Genomic DNA, 27040 nt, shown 5'->3' with positions numbered 1-27040 from the left:
CAGCATTATCGGAGTTTTCAGTGAAAGCGGTTGTGGACACCACTGACAGCCACAGCTGTAACGATGCTAACGACTGGGTTCGTAATGGTGATGGCAGTGGGCTGCGAAACATCTACAGCAGTTAGAACTGGAAGAAGCCGCAACTGTGACCAATGCTAAACTGACATCACGACAACTCAAGATCGCATGTACAGTCCACATTCATCCACAGTATGTTTCACCAACGAGCCACATGCCATCCAAAGTTACACTGTACTTCACGGAGTGGAGCTCGAGGCCACCAGCAGGCACACGGCTTCAGGCTACGTTGTCAGTCGGGGTCTTAGTTGCAGTCAGCACGTTGTGACAGTGATTTCATTTATAGAACTGGTTGAGGTCCTCGGTAATCAGCAGCCAGTATGCAGGTACACTGCATTGTCTTTGCACACTTCCAAAGGTTGATTGGTTCTTCTGGCAACTAATGTAAAGAAAAAGCAGGAAACCTCTAGTGGGATGAGAGAAATTCACAACTATATTACTCGTAAAAATGATAACATAAATATACTGAATTGTAGATTATTTAAAAAGCAGGAGGTGGAACTGAAACTGTTCAGTATATAGCCCTCTTGTAATCACAAAAAAATATTCCATATCACAAACAAAAGCTTTTATATCATGTTCTCTTACCAACCCTCCAACCATTGGTTAATAAGGAGATTTTTGTACTACAAGCAGTAGTGATACCGAGATCTGCTTCATTGTTCTATGACTGAATGACTGTCTCTTTCCCAACAACGTAGTGCGTAGGTGTAAATAATATCTTTGGCCCGTTGTGTGTTGTGGTAATATGTGACAAAATGTTAACAAAATAATGATTGTGAAGCATCCTAAGCCAGCAGGAAGAAAATACATTCGTAGTGCTACAAAAATTTTATTAGTGGCCGAGGCAATTGCATTTGCAGGAACGTATGCTGCATGGTATCGAATGAATACATCTCGAGGTATGTGGAAAAGAAGATTAATATGAAATGTTAAGTAATTAAAGAGTGCATATTCATTTAAATGGCAGTATCTCGGAAATAACATTTTCGAAATAGTGCGTGCTACGTCGTGATTTCCTCCAAGTGTTGATTAGCACTTGAGTTCTTTGCAGTGATTTAAATGGTCTAAATGCTAAGCCATATATGGTAAGGATTCCATTGATATGGAGCATTGTATTGACAGTAGTGCGTCATGTGTGTTGACTGCGATGTAAACTAATAGCCTTGTGCTGTTGTTTTTCAGACTTTCGGCTTTACATGTACCACAATTTTAACTGGGCATTGGAAGGTAACGTGTAAATCTTAAACGACCTCTTTCTTAGGCGTAGATCGTAACGCAGTAGTGATTAGACATGATAACACTAACATAATTTAATTCATTGTAATTTCAGGTTTCTATAGAACTGGTGAATACCTGGGATCCAGTAACATACGGGATATTGATATGTCCGTGTGGATTCAGGAAGGCAAAGTGCGGAAGGTCGAAAAATAGTGTCAGGGAAATTAGTGTGTTATGGCTCTTGTAAAATCAGTTATTTATATGCTGAGCTTCGGAGCTTTAGGTTATACTTTAATGAAGGTGACATCGTCAAATAATACAGAACTTGAAAAGGTGAGAGGTGAGTTTTGAGCATGCCCATGCATGTGTGCTGGGTTTTTTTATATTTTTCACAAATCGTTTGTTTTGAAATGCTATAAGTTGCAGTAATGACATAGAGTGGTTCCAGGTGTGTGTTTACGTGTGTCCATCCTAAGAAAAATAAATTCACTGGCAATGCTTGCAGCATATGTAAGCAATGGGTAAATCTTTTCAGTTTGATCTTATGCACGAAATTTGCATACATCTAAACGCTTTTCTGGTTTTGATGTAAGTGGGAACTACATGTATTTCTGTGTATGCTGTTAACCTGCAGCACTGATACTTTTTTTATGTGTGACTTTATCATCAGCCAGCTGTCAACTGCATTTCCATCAATAGTAGCATCACATTTTTGATACAGGGACTATGCTCCATACCATTTCCATCTTTTAGTTACCATTTAACATTAGTTCTCAGTTTCACTGTATTTTTACTTATCTGTATACTTTAATAGTTTTTGTTTGGGACAGAATTTTTATTTCCTGTGTACCCAGAAAATCACTGAAAAACCTCTGCCTTGGTCATGTAGAAGCAAGTTCATTTAGTTTTTTATTTTTATTTTTTTTTATTAGGTTAACAATGTTTGTAAGAGACTAGGATGGGGTGGCTACTAAAAAATGAAGACAGAAAGAAATTTGAGGTGAAACAAAGTAGGCTAACTGTACATTGATATTAAATCATAATAATATATCAATGTAGGTTGAATGCTCATTTGCCCTAAACTAGTCGTAGAAAATGACTCAACACATTAATCGAAATTTGGGAAAAGGATGTTGCCGTAATCAAAACTAATAGGATGTTAAGCCACTTACATAATCTTTCTTGTTCACTGGGCTCATCATAGTATTTTTTCCCCCTTTTCAAAATGCGAAAAGGTAAGTTCAGGCTCATCATCAAAACTGAGAACAGCCTCTTAGAGGCTTTTTAGAGGTCAGAGTGAAGAGAGGAAATTATTAGACTTAATGTCAGTGATCAGACTGATGGGGATTTTTGTAGGAATAGGTACAATTATTGAAAATACTAGGTAGTAAGGTGTCATTCAACTGTGAAGTGAAAGATGCTTTCTAACGTAAGTTGGCTTATCTGTGTGCAAGTTGGCTTATCTGTGTGCAAAGAATGTGTTATGCTGTCTTTCTTTCATTGTACCTACTAATGAAATAATTGTATTAATGAGAGTTTGCAAGTTGTGCAATGCCTCATTTGTCTTTAGTATGATTGTCCACTGTTCAATGCCTCCATTGTCAGTGACTGTGTTTTTGCTCTACTTTTCCCCTTGAGTATGATGCAGTTAGTGAGTTAGTTACGTGTTTCATTGATCAGTGTCACAGTAACCAAACGTTATGTTGTGGAACATGTCAAGTGCATAAGAAATGCCCACATGAACAAGGTTCCCTCTCTCCCTCCTTTTCTATTTATTTATTTTTTTAAAAAGCTTTAAATTTTTATTACTTACCCAATTCTGTTAAATGGCACAAAATGCATATATTATACCTATAAATTTATTTATTCCTATTCAAGAGTTCATCAATGGTGTAGGATGAGTTGTCAATGAGATATGGTTTCAGTTTATTTTTAAAACTGTTGCTGCCCTCTGTCAAACCTTTTATTTCATTTGGTAATTTGTCAAAAAGTTTTACAACAGCATATTTTACCCCTTTCTGTGCCAAAGATATGTTAAGTAGAGGTTAGTGGTAGTCGTTCTTTCTTCTGGTATTATAATACTGATTGTCACTATTTTTAAACTGGTCTATGTTGTTGAGAACAAATTTTATTTCTGAGTAAATGTACTGTGAGGCTGTTGTAAGAATTCCTAACCTTTTAAACAAGTGCCTACAAGATGTGCAACTAAGAGCCCCACACATTATTCTAACCACTTTCTTTTGAGCAGTGAATACTTTTTGCCCAAAATATTATTCTGTACGACATTGGAGAGTGAAAGTGTGCAAAGTAAGTTAACTTGCTGATTTCTGTGTTCTCAAAATTAGCAATTATTCAGATTGCCAAAGTTGCTGACTTAGTCACTTTAGGAGATCCAAAATATGAATTTTCCAATTAAGATTCTCATCTATATGTACACCCAATAACTTAGTATGCTCTATCCTGGCTACTGACTTCTGTTGATGTGTTAAATTTATTGAAAGAACTGTACTCCTGGCAGTAGAAAATTGGATCTGCTGTGTTTTTTCAAAGTTCAGAGAATGCCCATTCACAGAAACCCAGTCAATAACTTTTCCAAAGACATTATTTGTGTAATTTTCTATTGGAGTTTCTTCTACTGGATTAATAATGATGCTTGTATCAGCAGCAAACACTGTCAGTTTAGCTTCTTGTTTCAGACAAGAAGGCCACTCACATATGTCAAAAATAGATGGGGACCCATGATCGAACACTGTGAAACACCTAATGTAATTGCACACCAGTTAGATGAAGTGGAAGACTCCCTTAAATCACTTAAACCATATAAAGAAACTTTTTGCTTCCTGTTCTTTAGATATGACTTACACCACTCATATGCTGTTCCATTTATAACGTAGAATTGTAATTTCTGTAACATAATGTCATGGTTGACCCAATCAAATGCTTTAGATTCCTATTGAGGACATTTTACTATTTAAATACTCTATTATGTTGGCAATGAAATTGTATATTGCTGTCTCAGTGGAGCAGCATTTTTGAAATCTAAACTGTGATTTACTAAGTATCCCATTACTGTCGAGATGGCTAACCACTCTTGAGTACATTACTTTCTTGACTGGCCAGTAATTGGGTCGACCAAAGCATCCGATCCCACCCGTCGGCTTTGACCCGTGACGTAAGGCTGTTGTGGTGTGTGATGTCACGATGGCGCGGAATTTAGTTTGTGAGAGTGGCGTCTTTGTAGGTGTTGTTTTGATGTGATCGGTGGTGCTCTCTGATGGTGTGTTAGGTGATGATTTTGGTTTAGTTTGTGAGTGTGGTGTCGTGTGTGAATTTTGGTAAATTACTTTTTTGATGTCTTCGGTAGGTATGGATATGACTGACAGGGTCAGCAGTTTTCGGTTGTCGGCTATGATGCGGGACAGTGCGTTGTCTCTAATTATTTCTTCAACTATTCGGATTTTTGGATGAAGTCGTGAAGTGTTCAGTATGTCGTGAAGAAATGAGGCTTACTTAAAGTTCCGGCGTCTCGGACCAGGGACTGCTTTATGTGCAGATATCGTAAGGATAACAGGTCAAGGGAAGTGTTTGATCCCAATTTATGAGATCGGGAGCTGCTGTTGAGCTATATAGGTCAAGGGAAGTGTCAGATTCTAGATGATATTGTGTTTTGTGGTATTTGGGGAGTTTTGTGGTGTTGGTTTTTTTTGTCGTTTTGCGTGGTTTTGTATGGGGGTGGGTGTCTAAATTTGTTTATATTTAGTTCGTCCCCACCCAAAAACCCCCTATTTCCCATGCTTGTCCCGTTAGTGTCATTAGGCTTTTTGTGGAACATGTGTGTGTTTGTTTTTCAATGTATTTTCGTCCTCATAATGTGTACATAACGACTTTATATGTGCCATATTGGAATCATGGTTTGTGGTCGTTTCCGCCATATTTGTGATGTTGTGGGTCAAAGCAGACGGGCAGGATCAGACGCTTCCGTATTTCCCAGTAATTATTGACATCTGTGGTGTCCCCTTTTTTATAGATAGGCTTCGCAATGGCAGATTTTAACCTGTCTGGGGAAAATATCTTGAGTCAGTGATGCATTACGTATGTGTCTCAGAACATTAGCTGTAACTGCTGCACATTGTTTTAATATCTTATTAGAGATGTCATCTACTCCAACAGAACATTTATTTTTCAAAGATTTCATGATTTAGCTTATTTCACAAGAGGTTGTTAGATGAAAATTAATCTAAGATTTCTGAAAACTGACTCTTCCATGTACTGCTTGGCTTTTTCTTCTGAACTATTCTCACACATTTTTTCACCTACACTTAAGAAATGGTTGTAAATACATTAGCTAATTTTGTACTGTTGGTTAAGAAGATCTCGTTCTCTTTAATAGTAATACTACCTACCCCAGAGGTTCTATTTCCTGTCTCCCTTCTAACAACATTCCATACTGATTTTATTGCCCAAGTTATTAATTTCATCTCTAATATACATGGTTTTTTTTTTTTTCTGACAACTTTTCTCAATATGTTACAATAAGTTTTATAGTGTAAAATTATTTCTGGGTCTTTACTAATTCTTGCTGCCTCATACAATTTTCTTTCACTTTCTGAAGACACTTTAATACCTGTAGTAATCGAAGCTTTCTTTGAAAACTGTTTGTTGTTACATTTAGTAATTTTTTGGGGGCAACGGTGTTCAAAAAAGGGATGTAAATTTATCAAGAAATGTGTTGCATTTATCATTGGCATTTGGCTCTTTATTTACAACCTCCCAATTAATAGTTTTAAACTCTCTCTGAAGTACTCTATGGATACTGGGTTGAACAGCCTTGCACTTTTACTTAATGGTTTCTGAAATCCACACCCTGCTAAGTTTTGTAAGTTGATCAGTTGTGGAACATAGTCTGATAATCCATTTATCACAGGGATAGCGTGTGTCAGTTTTAAGTCCTCTTGCTGCACAAATGCATTCTGTTAGAGTGCTACTGTCGTGAGCTATATGTGTAGGGAAAATGATAACTGATTCTAAGTTATGTCATTAAGAACACTTCTAGTTCACTTTCCCTGCCAACGGCCTTACTGCAGTGGTAACACTGGTTCCCATCAGATCACCGAAGTTAAGTGCTGTCGGGCTGGCCTAGCACTCGGATGGGTGACCATCCGGTCTGCTGAGCGATGTTGGCAAGTGGGGTGCACTCAGCCATTGTGAGACAAACTGGGGATCTACTTCATTGAGAAGTAGCTGCTCTAGTCTCGGAAACATATGGCGAGGAGAGGAGTGTGCTGACCACATGCCCCTTCATGTCCGCATCTAGTGACGCCTATGGGCTGAGGATGACACTGCGGCCAGTCGATACCGTTGGGCCTTCATGGCCTATTCAGGGATAGTTTAGTGGTGGGTTTTTAAAAAATCAGAATTGCTTACAAAGTTTACATTGAAATCACCACACACTAATAACTTCTTACCCTTGTTTTGTGTAAATAGCAACTCCTCCTTTATCAATGCTACATCTGCAAGTGTAAGATGCTAAATTATACCCATGTATACTAACACTTTCCATCCCCACAGTTACATGGTCTTCAGACAGACAAAGTATATCAATCTCATTCTTGTTTTTGAGATCATCTAAACACACTAACAGCTCATCTACGTCATTTTTTATTCTCCTGGTATTTTGAAGAAGTAAACTGATACTACACTTAGCTTTGTCCGTATTTACTGTAGGTGAAGCTACTTCCATTCTATTCTTCTTGATTGTTATCTGTCTGGACTTTGGCTTTAATGTAAAAACCTGTCTGCCTGCTCCCATTAACCACAGGGATCTTCCCTTGTGTGACTGTGCCCCCCCTTACAGAATCTGCTAATAGAGAAGCGATCTTATCTTTCCCCTTCCTGTTTTAGGTGCAGGCCATTTCGGAAATTTATTCTTGTTATTAAGTGGAACTTTTTACATTTGTAGTCCATATCTTGTGTGTTGTTGTTGTTGTTGTGGTCTTCAGTCCTGAGACTGGTTTGATGCAGCTCTCCATGCTACTCTATCCTGTGCAAGCTTCTTCATCTCCCAGTACCTACTGCAACCTACATCCTTCTGAATCTACGATTTTTACCCTCCACGCTGCCCTCTAATGCTAAATTTGTGATCCCTTGATGCCTCAAAATATGTCCTACCAACCGATCCCTTCTTCTAGTCAAGTTGTGCCACAAACTTCTCTTCTCCCCAATCCTATTCAATACCTCCTCATTAGTTACGTGATCTACCCACCTTATCTTCAGCATTCTTCTGTAGCACCACATTTCGAAAGCTTCTATTCTCTTCTTGTCCAAACTAGTTATCGTCCATGTTTCACTTCCGTACATGGCTACACTCCATACAAATACTTTCAGAAACGACTTCCTGACACTTAAATCTAAACTCGATGTTAACAGATTTCTCTTCTTCAGAAACGATTTCCTCGCCATTGCCAGTCTACATTTTATATCCTCTCTACTTCGACCATCATCAGTTATTTTACTCCCTAAATAGCAAAACTCCTTTACTATTTTAAGTGTTTCATTTCCTAATCTAATCCCCTCAGCATCACCCGATTTAATTTGACTACATTCCATTATCCTCGGTTTGCTTTTGTTCAGGTTCATCTTATATCCTCCTTTCAAGACACTGTCCATTCCGTTCAACTGCTCTTCAAAGTCCTTTGCTGTCTCTGACAGAATTACAATGTCATCGGCGAACCTCAAAGTTTTTATTTCTTCTCCATGGATTTTAATACCTACTCTGAATTTTTCTTTTGTTTCCTTTACTGCTTGCTCAATATACAGATTGAATAACACCGGGGAGAGGCTACAACCCTGTCTCACTCCTTTCCCAACCACTGCTTCCCTTTCATGCCCCTCGACTCTTATAACTGCCATCTGGTTTCTGTACAAATTGTAAATAGCCTTTCGCTCCCTGTATTTTACCCCTGCCACCTTCAGAATTTGAAAGAGAGTATTCCAGTTAACGTTGTCAAAAGCTTTCTCTAAGTCTACAAATGCTAGAAACGTAGGTTTGCCTTTTCTTAATCTTTCTTCTAAGATAAGTCGTAAGGTTAGTATTGCCTCACGTGTTCCAACATTTCTACGGAATCCAAACTGATCTTCCCCGAGGTCCGCTTCTACCAGTTTTTCCATTCGTCTGTAAATAATTCGCGTTAGTATTTTGCAGCTGTGACTTATTAAACTGATAGTTCGGTAATTTTCACATCTGTCAACACCTGCTTTCTTTGGGATTGGAATTATTATATTCTTCTTGAAGTTTGAGAGTATTTGGCCTGTCTCATACATCTTGCACACCAGATGGTAGAGTTTTGTCAGGACTGGCTCTCCCAAGGCCATCAGTAGTTCTAATGGAATGTTGTCTACTCCTGGGGCCTTGTTTTGACTCAGGTCTTTCAGTGCTCTGTCAAACTCTTCACACAGTATCTTATCTCCCATTTCATCTTCATCTACATCCTCTTCCATTTCCATAATATTGTTCTCAAGTACATCGCCCTTGTATAAACCCTCTATATACTCCTTCCACCTTTCCGATTTCCCTTCTTTGCTTAGAACTGGGTTGCCATCTGAGCTCTTGATATTCATACAAGTGGTTCTCTTCTCTCCAAAGGTCTCTTTAATTTTCCTGTAGGCAGTATCTATCTTACCCCTAGTGAGACAAGCCTCTACATCCTTACATTTGTCCTCTAGCCATCCCTGCTTAACCATTTTGCACTTCCTGTCGATCTCATTTTTGAGGCATTTGTATTCCTTTTTGCCTGCTTCATTTACTGCATTTTTATATTTTCTCCTTTCATCAATTAAATTCAATATTTCTCCTGTTACCCAAGGATTTCTATTAGCCCTCGTCTTTTTACCTACTTCATCCTCTGCTGCCTTCACTACTTCATCCCTCAGAGCTACCCATTTTTCTTCTACTGTATTTCTTTCCCCCATTCCTGTCAAATGTTCCCTTATACTCTCCCTGAAACTCTCTACAACCTCTGGTTCTTTCAGTTTATCCAGGTCCCATCTCCTTAAATTCCCACCTTTTTGCAGTTTCTTCAGTTTCAATCTGCAGTTCATAACCAATAGATTGTGGTCAGAATCCACATCTGCCCCTGGAAATGTCTTACAATTTAAAACCTGGTTCCTAAATCTCTGTCTTACCATTATATAATCTATCTGATACTTTTTAGTATCTCCAGGATTCTTCCAGGTATACAACCTTCTTTTATGATTCTTGAACCAAGTGTTAGGTATGATTAATTTATGCTCTGTGCAAAATTCTACAAGGCGGCTTCCTCTTTCATTTCTTCCCCCCAATCCATATTCACCTATGTTTCCTTCTCTCCCTTTTCCTACTGACGAATTCCAGTCACCCATGACTATTAAATTTTCGTCTCCCTTCACTACCTGAATAATTTCTTTTATCTCGTCATACATTTCATCAATTTCTTCATCTGCAGAGCTAGTTGGCATATAAACTTGTACTACTGTAGTAGGCATGGGCTTCGTGTCTATCTTGGCCACAATAATGCGTTCACTATGCTGTTTGTAGTAGCTAACCCGCACTCCTATTTTTTATTCATTATTAAACCTAGTCCTGCGTTACCCCTATTTGATTTTGTATTTATAATCCTGTAATCACCTGACCAAAAGTCTTGTTCCTCCTGCCACCTAACTTCACTAATTCCCACTATATCTAACTTTAACCTATCCATTTCCCTTTTTAAATTTTCTAACCTACCTGCCCAATTAAGGGATCTGACATTCCACGCTCCGATCCATAGAATGCCAGTTTTCTTTCTCCTGGTAACGACGTCGTCCTGAGTAGTCCCCGCCCAGAGATCCGAATGGGGGACTATTTTACCTCCGGAATATTTTACCCAAGAGGACGCCATCATCATTTAATCGTACAGTAAAGCTGCATGTCCTCGGGAAAAATTACGACTGTAGTTTCCCCTTGCTTTCAGCCATTCGCAGTACCAGCACAGCAAGGCCGTTTTGGTTAATTTTACAAGGCCAGATCAGTCAGTCATCCAGACTGTTGCCCCTGCAACTACTGAAAAGGCTGCTGCCCTTCTTCAGGAACCACATGTTTGTCTGGCCTCTCAACAGATACCCCTCCGTTGTGGTTGCACCTACGGTACGGCCATCTGTATCGCTGAGGCACGCAAGCCTCCCCACCAACGGCAAGGTCCATGGTTCATGTGATATGACATAAAACTCCAGTGTAAGTAATTTGGGTCAACAGAAGTGTCAGATTCCACTCATCTATTTTGACCCATGACGTAATGGTGTGGTGCGTGCCGTCATACCACACGGAGTTATTGAGTTGGTTGTGTTTGTAGATGTTGTGTTTGATGGTGCCCTTTGGTGGTGGGTGTGGACATGCTGAGTTTTACTTGTGATGTTAGGTTCATTTGAGCTTTGGTTGTCATCATGCTAACGTTGTTTTCAGTTTAGGTATTTGGTGCAGTAATGGGGGTTATGGAAGTGTTTTCAGTGAGTGATTGTTCTTTTTTGTTTATGTGTTTGGCAATTTTATTAGGTCTTGATAAGTTTGATGTTTGTTGTACGGAAAGAAGTCTTAATTTTTTGTCAATGGTATGTGATTTATAAATATCAGTGTTCGAATGATGTTTGCTTTTAATTCCATTGCGTATTCCTGTTAGTTCTTGTAGTCTATAACAACTAGAGTATTTGTTTTCCTATTTGAGAAAATAACAAAGGTAGTCACAACTGCTAAATTCATATAAGAATAGTGTATGGTCTTCGTAAATGTTTGCGGGCTATAGGTAACCAACAATTTCCGTATCACATGGTCAGAATGCTGAGCAACATCAATAACACTGGACACAATTAAAATACCTGCATTCTCGAATGAAAGAAAAAGTTCACTGTTATCAGTCACTGTCTATTACCATAATGTGTTTCAAATGTTTAAAGCTCTATTGGGTAGACTGATATGGGCTAATATGGCATGTTTGTTGTGACTTTGGAGTAACCTTTGGTGCTTGTAGCAGAGAAAAACAAAACAATATTTCATGGAATAAACAATGACTGGAAACAGTAAACTTGCGCCATTCCAGGATGTAGATGCCTTGACACATTGCATACTGGCTGCCATGCCATAGTTATTGTTGCAGTTCCCAACGATTTTTTTGAGACGTGCAAAGTAAGTGCGACTTTCTTATTTGAATATATTGGACATGACATCTTGGTAGATGATTGTTGCACTATCTGTGTGTTTATGGGTTGCATTTTTTCATATGACTTGTCAAGCCAATGGCAGCACGGCTTCTCTTGCCGCAATTGTCACAAGTGTATCTGGCTGCTGACGCAGGAGCAGTGGTAGCGTTGCGAAGCTTTTTCTGCCTTAATCTGTCCAACAAGCCTTCATCATGCTTCGACATTCCAGATGATATATCATCATGCCACTCTGGTCTTATGCTAGCCCATGCTCCCATCTGTTTGTGTCGATTCCGAAGCTCTCCATATCTCGTTTACAGGAGTCCTTGATCCTCAATACAGGATGTCCTACAGGTCTTTTGGCTGTAGAGATCTCTCCAAGCATCACCTCACATGGTGATCTGTCAGGATCCATACGGTGGACGTGTCCCAGCCAGCGGAGTCGTCTCAGCTTCAAGATAGCTGAAATACTGTTGCAATTGGTTTTAGATAGCACTGCTTCGTTGGTCACTCGGTCCTTCCATGTTACTCCGAGGATGGATCTCAGGCGCCGCATGTGGAAAGCATTGAGGCAACGTTCTTGTTTGGCATAGGTAGTCCATGTTTCCGATGCATACAAAAGGATGCTGAGGATGCAAGTTTCATATACATTAATTTTGGTGGTCAAAGACAGTTTGCCAAAAGTTGCCGCAGCTCTTCCAGTGCGAGCATCAATTTCCGTGTCAACAGACATGTTTGATTCTATAGTAGATCCAAAGTAGCAGAAGTTATCTAAGACTTGCAGAGTAGTGCCATCTAGTGTGATATTCGGCTTTGTGTTAGCACCCTGAACCATAATTACGGTCTTACTGCTGTTAACACTCATCGAGAATAGGTAGCATGCGTGACTAAATCGTGATACTAGCTCTTGCAGCTCTTCTGCAGAGTTCGCAACAATTGCAGCATCATCAGCATACAGTAGTTCATGAGCGACTATCTCGTAGCACTTTGTCTTACTCTTCAGAAGACTGATATTGAAAAGCCTTCCCTCTTTCCTAGTATGCAGATTGGAGCAGACCCGAGAAGAAAATGCCAAAAAGTGTAGGTGCCAACACATAGCCTTGTCTTATGCCACAGTTCATACTGAATGGTTTAGATGTACTGCCATCGAAGATTACAGTGCCACGCATATTGTCGTGAAAAGATCTTATTAAAGACAGCAAAGTTGGGGGACATCCAATTTTTTCCAATATGCTGTAGAGTCCCTACCTACTGACGGTGTCAAGGGCTTTGTCGAGGTCAACAAAAGCCACATATAATGACTCTCTGTGTTCGCGGCACTTCTCTTGTAGTTGGTGCAAGGTGAATATCATGTCACTTGTGGATTTGCCAGTTCGAAATCCACACTGTGACTCAGGGTAGATCTGAGCAGCCAAGTTTTCCAGTCTCTTCAGAATTATCCTTGCATACACCTTACCAGCAATGCACAAGAGATATATTCCTCTATAGTTGTTACAATTACCTCTGTTGCCTTTTCCCTTGTAGATTGTTACTATATTTGCATCTCGCATGTCTTGAGGTACTGTGCCTTCTTCCCAGCACTGCAGTAGGATTTGATAAAATATCGGCAAAACGCAGTCAAGTTTGATGATTTCTGCTGGTAAGTTATCTCGGCCCGTACTCTTGCCTAGCTTTAGACTTTGAAGTGAGAGTTTTAATTCGTCAACAGTGGGAGGATCATCAAGCTCTGACATAACAGGGTAAGTTGGTAACTTTATTTGAATGTAGCTCCACATACTGGTGTCTGATGCTGATGAAACTTGGCAGACATATTTTATGATGTTCTTATATTCTTGAAAGGTGTGATACCTCTGGAAACACGCGCCTTTGTGTAACAGTACTTCACAAAACTGGCAATAGTATCTTGTTTCACTTGTTTTATGATGGGCTGCGCAAACGCTGCAAGGTCATGCTGGATATTTCTTTTTTTCCACCTCTCACAATAGTCCGAATAGTATGTTCTTTCACGTTGCCTGACTATCGAGCGGGTGGATCCTTAGCAGGTGCTCGTTTTGTAGGTTGAATTGCTTGTTTCCTCCTCAGTTGCTGCAACAACTTGATCACTTATCTGGTCTCTTGCAACTTCTTTTAGGAATGTTACTTTCTTTGACCTTTTATTGGTTTTCCGCATTATCCCAGAACACAAAAGATATTGATGAGCTCTGCCTGTGCCTTTCCTAAATTTATTGTGCATCACAATACATTTTGGTTTCTGTATGATTTCCCTTTTTGTGTGTGTGTGTGTGTCCTGCTGCAACGCATTGTGAATTGTTAACATTCTCTCCTCCCTATTATCTTTCCACACCTGCAGCAAAAAGTCGCCTTGTCTTTGAAATGTTTTCTTTAGAGATTTAGATTCTGTTTGTAGACACTGAGGGAAACCTGTACTGATTCGTGTTGTACCACAATCTTGTTTCCCTTTGTAGAAGTGTTTTGGCAATAGCTTTGCTGTAGTAATAATTGTCTGGATAAACTTGGTGCCACATGCCAAGGTCAGTTAAAGTACAGAGAGAGTAGTGTCTCGAGGCTTTTTTCCTTCCCCAATGCATATTTTTAGATTGGAGATACATCCACTTACATTTTTTCAAAACCATATGTGATAAGTTTTCCAGTATTATATGTCCGGAAATGAAGCTGCTCTCTCCATGGTGTCAGTGCTTCATCAAGAGAAAGCTCCTGTTCGGGTTTGTATACAGTCTGAAATTTATGTAGGAGGCACTTCAGCACATGTTCAGTTTTGTAGAGTCTGTTTTCCTGGCCGATCTGTAAGGAACTGTCATTGAAATACCACAGATTTCCATATCTGTTCAAATCAATTTCTGCTCATTAGCTTGCCAAAAATCAGTGTGTCTATTAGAGGATCCGTTGACAAATAGTCCAGATAATCTTTATTTGCCCCGTCAAAATAATCGTGCCCAGAATTTTTTACATTTCAACAGTGGTGATATTTGTAAATATGATAGATTTGGGAGATACTTTATAATGATTTGTGTTTTGTTTGTAATAAAAGTTTGAGTGTGTCAATATCTGATCAAACAATACATTGCCTAGTAATAATTCCTCAGTGGCTACAATGCTGTTGATTTTACTGGGAAGGGTTTTTACACCTGGAATTCGTCTGTTTCTAAAATAATGATCTTGTCCTTCTTCAGCCAACTTTTGCTGTTAGAAGCTTCTTCATCTAAATCGTTCACAATTATCTCACCTTGGTTGATTATAGCCATGTTGTTTTCTTCTTCACTACCACTATCAGTAACATCATCTGAATCACTTGGAACATCAGAACAATTGCACACAAACAGTTCAGCAAGAATCTCGCTTTCTGTCAGCTGCTTCCATGCTATGCTATACTACCATACGTTGGAACAAATGATGCCGGTTGCGAAGGATCCGAGGTCATTTCTTGGGTTATTCCAGAAACTAGCAGAGAAGGTTGAGAAGACCAGCACTGTCCCAGGAACTGATCATGGCCCTTTGGTTCTGAGTAGAGTGGAAGGTCTGAACCAGAGACTTCAAAGGTTCTGTGACAAGCTAGGGTGTGACTTCCTGGACTTGTCCCATAGGGTTGAGAACTGTAGGGTTCCCCTAAATAGGTCATGTTTGCACTACCCATCAGAGGCTGCTAACCAGGTAGTCGACTATGTGTGGGGTGCACACAAGGTTTTTTTAGATTATGTAACTTTCCATCCAATCCAGATAATGATAGGTGTAGGACACCCAGAAATATCAGTGGAAGATCAAAAGAAATGCTTCCCACAGGTGAGAGTATAAAAATCCTAATGATAAACTTCCGAAGCATTTGTGTCAGATTTTGAGGTGCTCATGAAAACCAGTGAAGCCAACGTAACGCTAGGAAGAGAAAGCTAGTTGAAACCTGAAATTGATAACAGTAGGATTATTGGGGAAAATTTAAGTGTATATCGAAAGGACAGGCAAATGCGAAATGGTGGTATATTTGTCGTAGTAGACAACAAATCCGAATGCTGCATGTGAGAGTGTTTAGGCAGTAGTCAGTATTAGGGGTGAGCATAAAAAGATTATTGGATTATTCTATTGCCCACCAGACTCATCTCCTGATGTAATCGGAAACCTTAGAGAAAACCTCAGTTCACTTGTACGTAAGTTCCCCATTCATACTGTAATCATTGGTGGAGACTTTAATCATCCAACAGTTAATTGGAAAAATTACAGTTTCAATGGTGGTGGGCATGATAAGACATCCTGTGATGCATTCTCTGAAAACTCTCCACAACAGGTAGTTAAGAACCTCACTCATGACGTAAATATATTGGATCTAATGGCAACAAATAGACCTGATCTGTTTGAGGATGTCCACATCGAAACTGATATCAGTGACCATGATGTGGTTGTGGCAACAATGATTACCAGAGTACGAAGGACAACTAAAACAATCAGAAAGATATGTGTGTTCAGTAAACGAGATAAAAAATCAGTAGTGTCACATCTCGGTGAGGAACTTGAAACTTTCAGCACAGGGCAGGAGCATGTATAGGAACTGTGGCTCAAGTTTAAAAGAATAGTTGATCTTGCATGGGTAGATATGTACCCAGTGGAACAGTTGATAATGGTAGGGAACCTCCATGATATACAGTCACTGTAAAGAAACTTCTAAAAAGACAGTGCGCAACAGGTGTAAAACAAAGCGTAGGGCTATAGGTAGACGCTAAATGAAACATTTGGCTGTCAGAGCAATGCATGAATGCTTTAATGACTACCATAGCAGAATATTGTCAAGTGATCTTTCACAAAACCCGAAGAAATTCTGGTCATATAATGGCTGTTAGTGGCACGAAAGTTAATGTCCAGCCCCTAGCAAATGAGGCAGGAACTGAAATTGAGGATAGTAGAGCAAAAGCTGAAATGCTTAACTGCTCCAATTTAATCCTCGTATCACCGAAAAGATGAATGAAATAAGTATTAGTATCAGTGGTGTTGAGAAACAGCTAAAATCATTAAAATTGAACAAAACTCCATGCCTTAATGGAATCTCCGTAAGATTCTATACTGAATTGGCGACTGAGTTAGCCCGCTCTTCTAACTATAACATATCGTAGGTCTCTCAAACAAAAAAACTGTGTCCAGTTTTTGGAAAAAGGCACAGGTCACGCCCGTCTACATAAAGGGTAGTAGAAGTAATCCACAAAACTACCATCCAATATCCTTGACATCGATCTATTGTAGAATCTTAGAACATATTCTGAGCTCATACATAATGAGGTATCTTGAAAAAAATGACCTTCTCAATGCCAACCAGCGTGGATTTCGAACTCTCGCATCTCGTGCATGACATACTGAATGCCTTCGATCAAGAAACCAGGTAGATGCAGTAGTTCTTCAGTTCCAAAAAGTATTTGACTTGGTACCGCACCTATGCTTACTGTCAAAGGTGTGTTTGTATGGGGTGTCTAGTGAAATTTATCGCTGGAGTGAAGACGCTTTGGCAGGAAGGACACAGCCTGTTATCTTAGATGGAGTGTCGTTGTCAGATCTAGAAGTAACTTTGGGTGTGTCCCAGGGGAGTGTGTTGGGACCTTGCTATTCATGTTGTATATTAATGACCTTGCAGACAATATTAATAGTAAAATCATGCTTGTTGGAGATGATGAGGTTATCTCTAATGAAATACTATCTGAAAGAAGCTGCATAAATATGCAGTCAGATCTTGATAAGATTTCTAGGTGGTGCAGAGATTGGCAACTTGCTGTAAATGTTAAGAAATGTAAAATTTTGTACTTTACAGAATGAAGGGAAAAAATGTAGTATTGTATGACTGTAATCTCAGTGACTCACTGTTGTAATCGGCCAACCCATACAAATACCTGGAGTCAACACTTTGTAGGTAAATGAAATGTAGTGATCACATAGGTTCAGTTGTGGGTAAAGTATATGGTAGACTTTTGGTTTAGTGGTAGAAGACTGGGGAGCTGCAATCAGACTACAAAGGAGAATGCTTACAAATAACTCGTGACTGGTTCTAGAATATTGCTCAAGTTTATGGGACCCATACCAAATAGAACTATGGGGGATATTTAATGTATACAGAAAGGGGCAGCAGGAATGGTCACAAGTTTATTTAATCTGCAGGAGAGTGTCCAGATACACTGAAGGAACTGAACTGGAAGACTCTTGAAGAGACTAAACTATCCTGAGAAAGTCTGTTAACAAAGTTTCAAGAACCGGCTTTAAATGATAAATCTAGGAACATACTACAACCTCCTACATATCGCTCACATAGGGATCGTGAAGATAAGATTAGAATAATTACTGCACGCACAGAGGCCTTCAAACAATCATTCTTCCCACACTCCATATGTGAACCGAACAGGAAGAAACACTAATAACTGGTACAATAGGACATAATCTCTGCCATGCACCTGATGGTGGTTTGCAGAGTGTAGATGTAGATGGCTACAACTACAGTACTGACTGTTTCGCGGTACTGATTTTTGGCAGTGAAATGAAAGATAAAAGGAGGTCACAGAAATCACATGCAGAAAAAAAAACGTAAATTTACATGACCCATCCATAGCAGTTGGATACAGAGACACGTAAATCTACGTGAACTATATGTGGTGTGCTAATTGTGTCCATACTCTGCACACCATAAAAATAAACCTGATGCAAACATTACATAGTGTGTTCTTCAGTGTTTGCTGGAATCTCATTGGATTTCATTTCACGTGGAGCGGAAGCCAAGCTGTGTCCAGTACAGTCAAGTACAATCATAAGGATATTTTTATGTATGGTACTGGCACATAGGCTGAGTGATAATGTGGGACAACAGCTATATCGTCACATTTAACTTGGACAGCACTGTCCAGCCAGCTGTTCCAACTAACCTGTAGTGATGTGAGCAGTTGCAGTTCAGACATAGAGAGAGACAAGCAGCTGGCCAGGGTGGCTGAGTGGTTCTAGGCACTGCAGTCTGGAACCACACGACCACTACACTCGCAGGTTCGAATCCTGCCTCTAGCATGGATGTGTGTGATGTCCTTAGGTTAGTTAGGTTTAAGTAGTTCTAAGTTCTAGGTGACTGATGACCTCAGAAGTCAAGTCCCATAGTGCTCAGAGCCATTTGAACCATTTTTTTTAGAGACAAGCAGAGAAATAATATAGCTTTGAATGTCATTTAATTTTTAAAGAGGATTAAATAATATTCAGCAATACTCCAGCACTACTCCATACTTTGTAGGTGATCAGACGGAAAGCATAAAACGCTCTTGTTTTCGTGAAACATAGTATTCCAATTATAAACAAGAGTTATGAAAATTCCTAACTTAAACACAGGTACTTTTTCTGAGTGTGCTGTGTGATGCAAAAGCATACAGCAGGGATTTCACCATATTGTTGAATACTGAAGCCACTGAAGGTATCAGTTACACTCATTGTCTGGTAATCTCTTAGCTCCTTCCTTATCCGAATCCGTGACATACATTTCAGCTCTGTAACTGTCATCTGCTACATTGATAACGAGTTGATAAACAGAATCCGTGAAGCCACCCAGGCACCGCATTTTCTCCTCTTCTTTTATGGCGTGCCGTTCTGTATCCCACCAGCGTTCGGCAGTGATATGTGAGAAAGCTGTGTGCATTAGTAGCACTATATCCAGCACCCTAACAGCCTTGCTATTTCGTGTGATAAATCCCTTAACTTGGCTCCAGGTCAGTTCTGTAGGATTCATATTGTAATGGTAAAGTGGGAAATGTAAAAATGCTGCTTTTGTGTAGTGTTCTCGATGCTGTTAAAATGATTTTTTTTTTTTCCCCCCCCCCCCCCCAAGTTTCTATGACACTTACCACTCTAGTTCGTGTGAGACTACATCTGTGGTATAAAACAATGGACATGGTCCAAATAGTTTTTTGGTTCCTCATTTCTGTTCTAAAAATTAATTTCTTATATTTTCTGAATTTCAGCAACCTTTATTAACAATCTTTCTTAAAATATCGATACTTAAGAATTTATATTTGAAACTAAAACAATATGTAATTAGAAACAAGAAGACATGCATTATTCACGAAAAATGATAACAAATTTTATAATTACGAGATGAAGCTATTTCAAATTGAATGTGGGGGGAGGGGGGCAAATTGGCTTGAACTAGCTGTCAGCTGCACCACTTTAATGATCTACTATGCTACTGATTCCACTATACATCCAGTGAATATTTGTATCTCAACCATATCAAATACAGCCCCTTGGAAAACTTCAAAGTCGACCCCCCCCCCTCCCCCACCTCCTGTAAATTTATGAAAAAATTAAGAACTTATTTCTCAGCACTTTTTAACTGTATTCCACAAACATTATTCACTACGGAGCAGGAAGCAGCCTTAGCCATTTTCATACTGCGTATTAACAGTTTGACTATCAGAGCACAACAGTGCAGAGACTGTGACAGTATACAGTTTTTGAAATAAAAACCATATAATTAAAGCATGATTAAGGAAAATGTTGGTGGCTGTTGATACAGTAGAATAACTTAAAGCTTCATTTTACATAACTTAGTAATAAGATATCTAATGTATAAAGTAGGACCTACTTCCAAGAGCGTAACACCACCAGTGTACATATGCTTCGTGTTTTCTTACATCAGGTTTATTCTTAACAATGAACAGAGCATAGTGCTTTTGATGTTGCTAAGCATTCTGTCTGTGTGGTAGGCAAAATGTTGTCTATAGCCCCAATATTTAAGTTGGCCCACACTTTTAAATAAAATATACTATTGTTACATGCATTTAGCAGTTGTGACATGACTTTTCATGTTTTGGAACAGAAAAAAAGTGAAATTACTGAAGGGGTTATAGAGGACAAGACCTTCAAGAAACCAGTGCAGGTATTTACAACAAACCTGAAGCTACTGCTAATGGAGATAATGCTGTGGACACACCACTCTGAAATTGGGGCAAACTCAAATTAATTATAAAGGAGGCCTCGTTGAGTGGTTAAAACAGTTTCCAGAACACCACCACCCTTTTGAAGGCATCTTCTTTCTTGAATCTAATTTTAAAGGAAATTAATGCAGGAACTCTAGATTAGAGCCGTACTCATTTCACAGATTTTGAATTGCTACATTAAATTTATAATGTGAAAATTTACTGCTGCTGATGCATGCGTTAGTGATGTTTGCACCTGTTAATAACCATCCAGATGGAATGCCTGAACAAACACAGTAAGGTTTCAAGTAAAGGGACTAAGTAAAGAATGAGAAGATGTATATCTAACGCCTGTTCTGTTAATAAAATCACATAACACATCTTTTCAAGCTGGCAGTGTTTCTTATAAAATATTTGCAACTGCTTAGAATATGAACTGGAAGTTTACAGTTATCCTTAGAATGGTGTGTTGCCACTGGATCGTTTCTATCATCTGTTTCTGAACACTACATTTTGCAGGAATACTGGAGTGTGGAAACCGTTCATGAAATATTTCATGAATTTTCATCTGTGAACCAGTGCACACTTAATCTTACAGTAAACAATCTAGGGTAGGTGGTGGGGGTAATGAGGTGGGATGGGGCAGGGAGGGAGAGGGATAGCAGGGAGCGAGTAGGGACGTGGTGTGGACAGGTTAGGACCACCAGAGAGAGGACAGAGGATAAGAGAGACAGAGAGAAGGTGAAAAACTGGTAGGTGTGTTGGTGGAATGAAGGCGAGTGTAGTGCTGCTGCCACAGTTTGTTAGTGGCACTCTTGCAAACAGACAGCTTGTTAGTTTTCATGCCCACGTAGAAAGTAGCATACTCATTGCAGCTTAGTTTGTAGGTTGCGTGGCTGCTTTCACATGTGCCCTGTCCTCGATAGGATAGGAGATGGCTGTGACGGTACAGGAGAAAGTGATAGTGGGAGGCTGTATGGGACAGGTCTTGCATCTAGGTCTGTTGCAGGCAAAGAACCATGAGACAAGGGGTTGGTACCAGGGGTGGAGTAAGGATAGACAAGGATACTGTGTAGGGGTTGGTGGGCAGTGGAATACCATTGTGCAAGGGGTGGGGAAGATAATGGGTAGGAGGTAACTCATTGTAAGGCACGGTGAGAGGTAGCTGAAACATTGGTGGCAAACTTAATTCAGTTGCTACAGTCCTGGGTAGTACTGAGCTAAGAGTTTGTGTCGGAGACAGTAGATGACTAGAGGGACGAGGTATGGGAGATAAAGAATGAAGGATGACTCTTACAGCACTTTTAAAGCTGTGACTGAAGCTGTTGACAATCAGCCACACCCATCATGTGATCACAAGCTCAGGTGAGTGGGGAACAGTAATCGCAATCTGTTGCTCACTGAGCAGGGCCACTTGTATGTTAGACATACTGTCTCTCATAACTTTAATCTAATAGTGTGTGTCGGAAGCAGAAGCAGCATTATTTTTAGTTGCTCGGCTGATTATTTGTAATTATTTCAATATTCTTATGAAAGAACATGATGACAGAGAGATCTGTAAGATAGCTAGAGATTTAGGTTTGAATGGAAGATACTAACATGATTAGTTGATATAATCAAAGAATGTGATGCAAGGAGGAGGCCAATTACATTTACTAAAAAGGTCATATGGTGGTTTTTGCTGTACATCACCTGCCAGAAAGTTTATTTTATTTTATGGGGAATACCTTATGAATATTATCCCATTTTCCATGATCTGTGGTTATATTCTTTCCGGGGAAAATTATTTCAATTTGTAGTTACAAAACATGTCTGTCTACTCTTCTCTCTCATAGAGAACTTCACCCGAACTGTTGACACATACCCTTTGATCTAACTCTCTCCATCCAAACAGCCCTCAGAAGGCCCAACAGTACCGACTGACCACTGTGTCCTCGGCCAATAAGCGGATATGGAGGGACATGTGGTCAGCATACTGCTCTTCTTGCCATTTTTCAGTTTTCGTGGCAAGAGCCACTACTTCTCAGTTCAGTAGCTCAGCCTCATGAGGATGAGTGCACCCCACTTGCCAACAGCACTCAGATACTCAGACAGTCACCCATCTGAGTATTAGCCGTGACTAATAACGCTTAACTTCAGTGAGCTGATGGGAAGCGATCTTACCATTGCAGCAAGGCCATTGGTGCCCCTGATCTGGACACTCAATAAATGTTTACTGAAGGAAGGTAAATTAATGATGTCAGGTGAAGCATTTGGAGTACCTTCTTGCACTCTTTGTGTTTCTCATGTTGTGGTGTAAGTTCCTTTTCCCTCTTTTCTCTCTGTTTGTATGTTCTTTTCTCTCTTCTCCTTGCTTGCATTTTGCTCCAGAGAAAGGATCCACAAATTCCAAAAGAAAGGCAATTGTTGTTATATTAACACCGTTCTCTATATGTTTAACTGTGTTGGTGTGCATTTTCTTCTGCTATACTGTTTTTTTTATTTTTTTATAAGTTTTTTCTTTTACCAGTCAAAATTCATCTACTTATGTCTTGTTGGCAGTAGTTGAAATGGAACACTACATAATTAGAGAGAGACAAAATGGCTGACCAAGAGACTTCCCTTCAGGATGTGATATTCCAGGTCTCCTGATACACACTTAAAACTGAGGTTTAAGAAGACTGTTTAAAGTACTTGCTTCATTTTGCTACTTAAGAGTGCTGGAAAATTTAAATTGTTTTAAATTTAATGTGATTGTTTGAAAATCCTACCTGAGTGGGCTGCACTTGCATCATTTATTTCATCATTGTATTTTGTGTGTCAGAATAATAAAACTTATATAAGGATTATTATGTATTTGTTCATTTCAAAAAGTAATTGAAACTGTTTGATAACACTTCAAGTTCAGTTCTTGAATAACAATTTTATTTTTCAAATCAAAATGCCTATTTTCTGAAAGTAAATTTTTCTTCCAGAAATTGAGACGATCTGATCCAGCTTACCAGTCAGATGTGCAGCGAAAGAAGCAAGAAATGCTTAACGTTTTGCGTGGTGCAGCTCAAGATTCTACACCTATTTACCGAAAGACCAAAGAAGAAGTTGAAACAAAAAAGAAGGAATATGTTTCTGGTGACAAATAACGAATATTGAGGTAGTTATTGTAGCAGGTCTCAGCTTCGTAGTGGACAGTGTTGCTTTTGTGAGTGCAGTATTTCCTGGTTGTATTGTTGACTATTAGGTATATTTAAATGGAAATGGATAAAATTGCAGTAGAGGACAACCGTGATCTTGTAAAGGAAAAACTAATGCGTAGAGAAGCAGAAAGGCAGCAACTGCTTGAACAAAAAAGGGAAGAAAAGGAACAAAGATCAACTGGTGAAGAGCTCAGTTACTTTTTTGATACATTTGCAGAAAAACAAAAGGAGATTGAGAACGCTTTAACCGCAGCAGCAGAAGGACTTATAGAAAAAACCCAATTGCCAAATCATTTTGATAGGATTGGAAAGAATGTGCAGACCCTGCAGCATTTTTTATCTTCATCGACAATGTTTCTTCGTGTTTATGATATCCGGAAAGCTCAAGAAGCAATTCTGACTTTGCAGCAAAGATGTCAGCAACTAGAGCAGCAGTTACTACCAAAGAAAAAATTTGGTTTTAAAATTCGAAAGGTGCCTAATAAGAAAGATGTAATATTCAATGAAAAAATAGAAGACACTGTAGATTCCCATTCTTCGCCTGTCCACAAGCTGCTTCAGAACATTAAGGAGAACAATTGTGGTTTCTCTGGCAGGACTGCTGAAATTCTCTCTCTTCCTCACGAAAAAATATATAAAAAGGATGTTGTTCTTTCTAACCTTAATAGCTGTACTGTGAGACTACCTGGAGCTCCTAATACATTGTATATTGCTGGCTTGAGCAACTGCAAAATAATAACCGGTCCTGTAACAACATCAGTTTTTATTGAAAATTGTTCAGACTGCACATTTGTTTTGGCATGTCAACAGTTAAGAGTTCACAGCACAACACACAGTGACTTTTATCTCCACGTTACAAGTCGAACTATTATTGAAGATACTACGCATGTCAGGTTTGCTCCCTATAATTTAAAATATGAAAATATGGTGCATCATTTCCAGTTAGCAGGTTTAGATGTAAATAGAAACAACTGGGATATGGTTGATGATTTCAATTGGCTGGCAAGTGATAAAGCATCACCAAACTGGTGTATTATGAAAGAAAATGAATGGAATATTGATTGGATGTAATTTTTTAAAAAGTTACTTGTGAAACCTATAATTTTGAGATGGGATGTTCATTTAATAAAAAGCTATGTAATTATTTTCATTAAAATGAATTTGCTCAGTAAGTGATTATTTCTGTGGAAAGGTGTAACACTAAATGTAGACCCAGTGCACAGCAGTGTATCAAAAAATTATTTTTGGGGAACAGTGTAATAATATTTAATTTGTTTTCCTGTGCTTATTTTTTTCTGTGTTTCATGTCTGTTATAACCATTTGCACATTTTGAAGAATTTAAATTGAGCTTCTATAACATATTGGTAATATTTTCAAAACATTTTTAGTTTTGAATTGTATGTACCAAAAAATGACGCACATTAGTGCATAAAAAGGCAATTCTTTGGAAAATTGCTGTAGAATGAAACTACAGTGCTGTTTGTGATGTAATAATTTTAGTATTAAACCCCATCCACCTTCCTTACAATTCTGAATATTCTCAGTGATGAATGCATGTTTCACTATTATGAAGCCGCTTAATATTTACAAAGAAAAGGCTTTTCCAAATAAAGTAGATAGGAATATTTTCTTTGTAAAAGACTGTGGCTTATTCTCAGGTGAAACTCGTGTAATTTTTATAAAACATGGGCTGCTAATATATGGAACAATTATAGTCATTTGAAAATATCCTTTTTGAAACAGTTTGTTTTGCCATTGCAGAGTGTTTGTGTCATTTTATTAAAATAATGTGTAAGAAAAGAGATCTTTCAGTAATTACTGCCATAAACAGTGTAATGAGAGGAGAAAACGTCTTAGTGTATAGGGGGAGGCAAGTGGTAAATAGGTACATACTATGGGTGAGTACACTGGACAGGTCTCGCACCTAGGTCTGCAAGGGTTATGACCCAGGTATCGAGAGTGTTTGGCAGTAGGCGTGGGGAATGAATGGACTGAGATACCTCATACAGTATGGGTAGTATGTTCCTCATTTCCAGATATAAGTGGTAGTTTCGCTTCTTTTCTCTTTTCTGATTGCTTTGTTTTATTATTATTATTATTATTATTATTTGCGTAACAACGCATATACGAAAAGAGCCGCAAAATACCTTTTATTAATGCTGTGCCGTGAATTTCTTTATAATCATTAATTCTCAACAAAACAGAATGTATCGTATTGTTATTGTTCTGTTTCTGGCTTTCTATTAAAGGAACATTTTTCGTTTACTGTAACTCCCTATAAAATTCAACATATCTTCCCTACTTATAGTTATTGAAAATGAAAATTACTTTGTTATGAATACTGATGTTACAGTTCGCAATAATTGTTCAACGTCAAAATTTTGCAGTGGATTTTTTGTTAACAGTAAAACACCAATAAGTACCACGACTAGCACAAGAACATGAGACTATTACCGGAGAAAAATACGTTTTTACTATAAGGTTTGCCAGACCAGAACTAAGCACTGCAAGATTCCTATTATGTTACGAAGGTAAATTATCTTTTTTGTACTGTTAGTAATCTATTATCAGCAGCCCGCGTCACCCTGCAAAACACATCATAAAATCTGCTGCTCTGCTCTGCAAGTCCGAAGGCTGAAAGAAATGATTTTATTTCACTATTACCTTCCCGCTTCTTTGCGGTATGATAGATTTCATTTAATGCAGTTTGAATGCGCCGCGGCAGCGGCTCGTTAGTTCGCAGCGCAGCTCTGCACCACGGATAATATTTAAATAACTGAAAATGTCTTAAAAGGATGGGATAATATGCCAAGCAAGCTACTACAAATAATAATGCAAGGTTTCATTAAATAACTCTATTCAAAACATTTAAATATGTTAATTATTACACACCTTTAAAATGAGTACGTAATGGCGTACATCTCTGTCTCGACAAAAGAAGGCTACGCTAGCGTACAATACGACGTCACAGGCTATCCTACTCCCGTAACTCCAAGAAGAAGACAGAGAAATTAATGTTCGTGCTGTATTATTTATACTAGTCACACATTCTCATCTTTGTTTGATATTTATCGTCTGTGGCGGTTTCAGTACTCGCCGACACAGATATTATCTAAAATAAATAATAAAAAAAAGTACATAATTCCATACAATAACAAACCATGATACACAATGTTTTCTCTTTACTACATAATATGTCTTTTGCTAATAGACGTTACAGTGTGGAGAATGAATGGACTGAGATACCTCATACAGTATGGGTAGTATGTTCCTCATTTCCAGATATAAGTGGTAGAAGACCTAGCAGAGGATATAGTTAAGTTGTTTCACCCAAGGGTGGTATTTGGTGATAAAAAAAGGGGGGGGGATAGGGGGGGGTCCTTGGGGTCTAGTTTATGGGGGTGGACAGAGGATAAAGGGTGTTATGTGGA

The 27040-nt window shown here is 38.8% G+C and overlaps 2 protein-coding genes across 3 annotated transcripts; both read left to right on the top strand.

The window, feature by feature from the left end:
* The first annotated feature begins 777 nt into the window (after positions 1–777).
* On the top strand, positions 778–23528 carry LOC126416397 (protein CEBPZOS). Of its 2 annotated transcripts, none has more exons than XM_050084086.1 (4): positions 778–980; positions 1264–1308; positions 1412–1639; positions 23390–23527. In XM_050084086.1, the coding sequence occupies exons 1-3, from the start codon at positions 851–853 to the stop codon at positions 1510–1512; spliced, it is 276 nt and encodes a 91-aa protein (XP_049940043.1). In that variant the 5' UTR covers positions 778–850; the 3' UTR covers positions 1513–1639; positions 23390–23527. The 2 variants fall into 2 exon arrangements, with proteins under 2 accessions (XP_049940043.1, XP_049940044.1); XM_050084087.1 differs by having other exon boundaries at positions 779–980; positions 1412–1632; positions 23390–23528.
* A 134-nt stretch (positions 23529–23662) lies between these two features.
* Positions 23663–24780, top strand: LOC126416396 (tubulin-specific chaperone C). Its single transcript, XM_050084085.1, has one exon. It carries the CDS (start codon positions 23663–23665, stop codon positions 24677–24679), a length of 1017 nt encoding a protein of 338 aa, XP_049940042.1. The 3' UTR covers positions 24680–24780.
* Positions 24781–27040: the final 2260 nt, after the last annotated feature.

This window comes from Schistocerca serialis, chromosome 8 (assembly GCF_023864345.2).
Source record: "Schistocerca serialis cubense isolate TAMUIC-IGC-003099 chromosome 8, iqSchSeri2.2, whole genome shotgun sequence".
NCBI classification, from domain to species: Eukaryota; Metazoa; Arthropoda; class Insecta; order Orthoptera; family Acrididae; genus Schistocerca; species Schistocerca serialis.
This window is presented reverse-complemented; position numbering and strand designations above follow the sequence as displayed.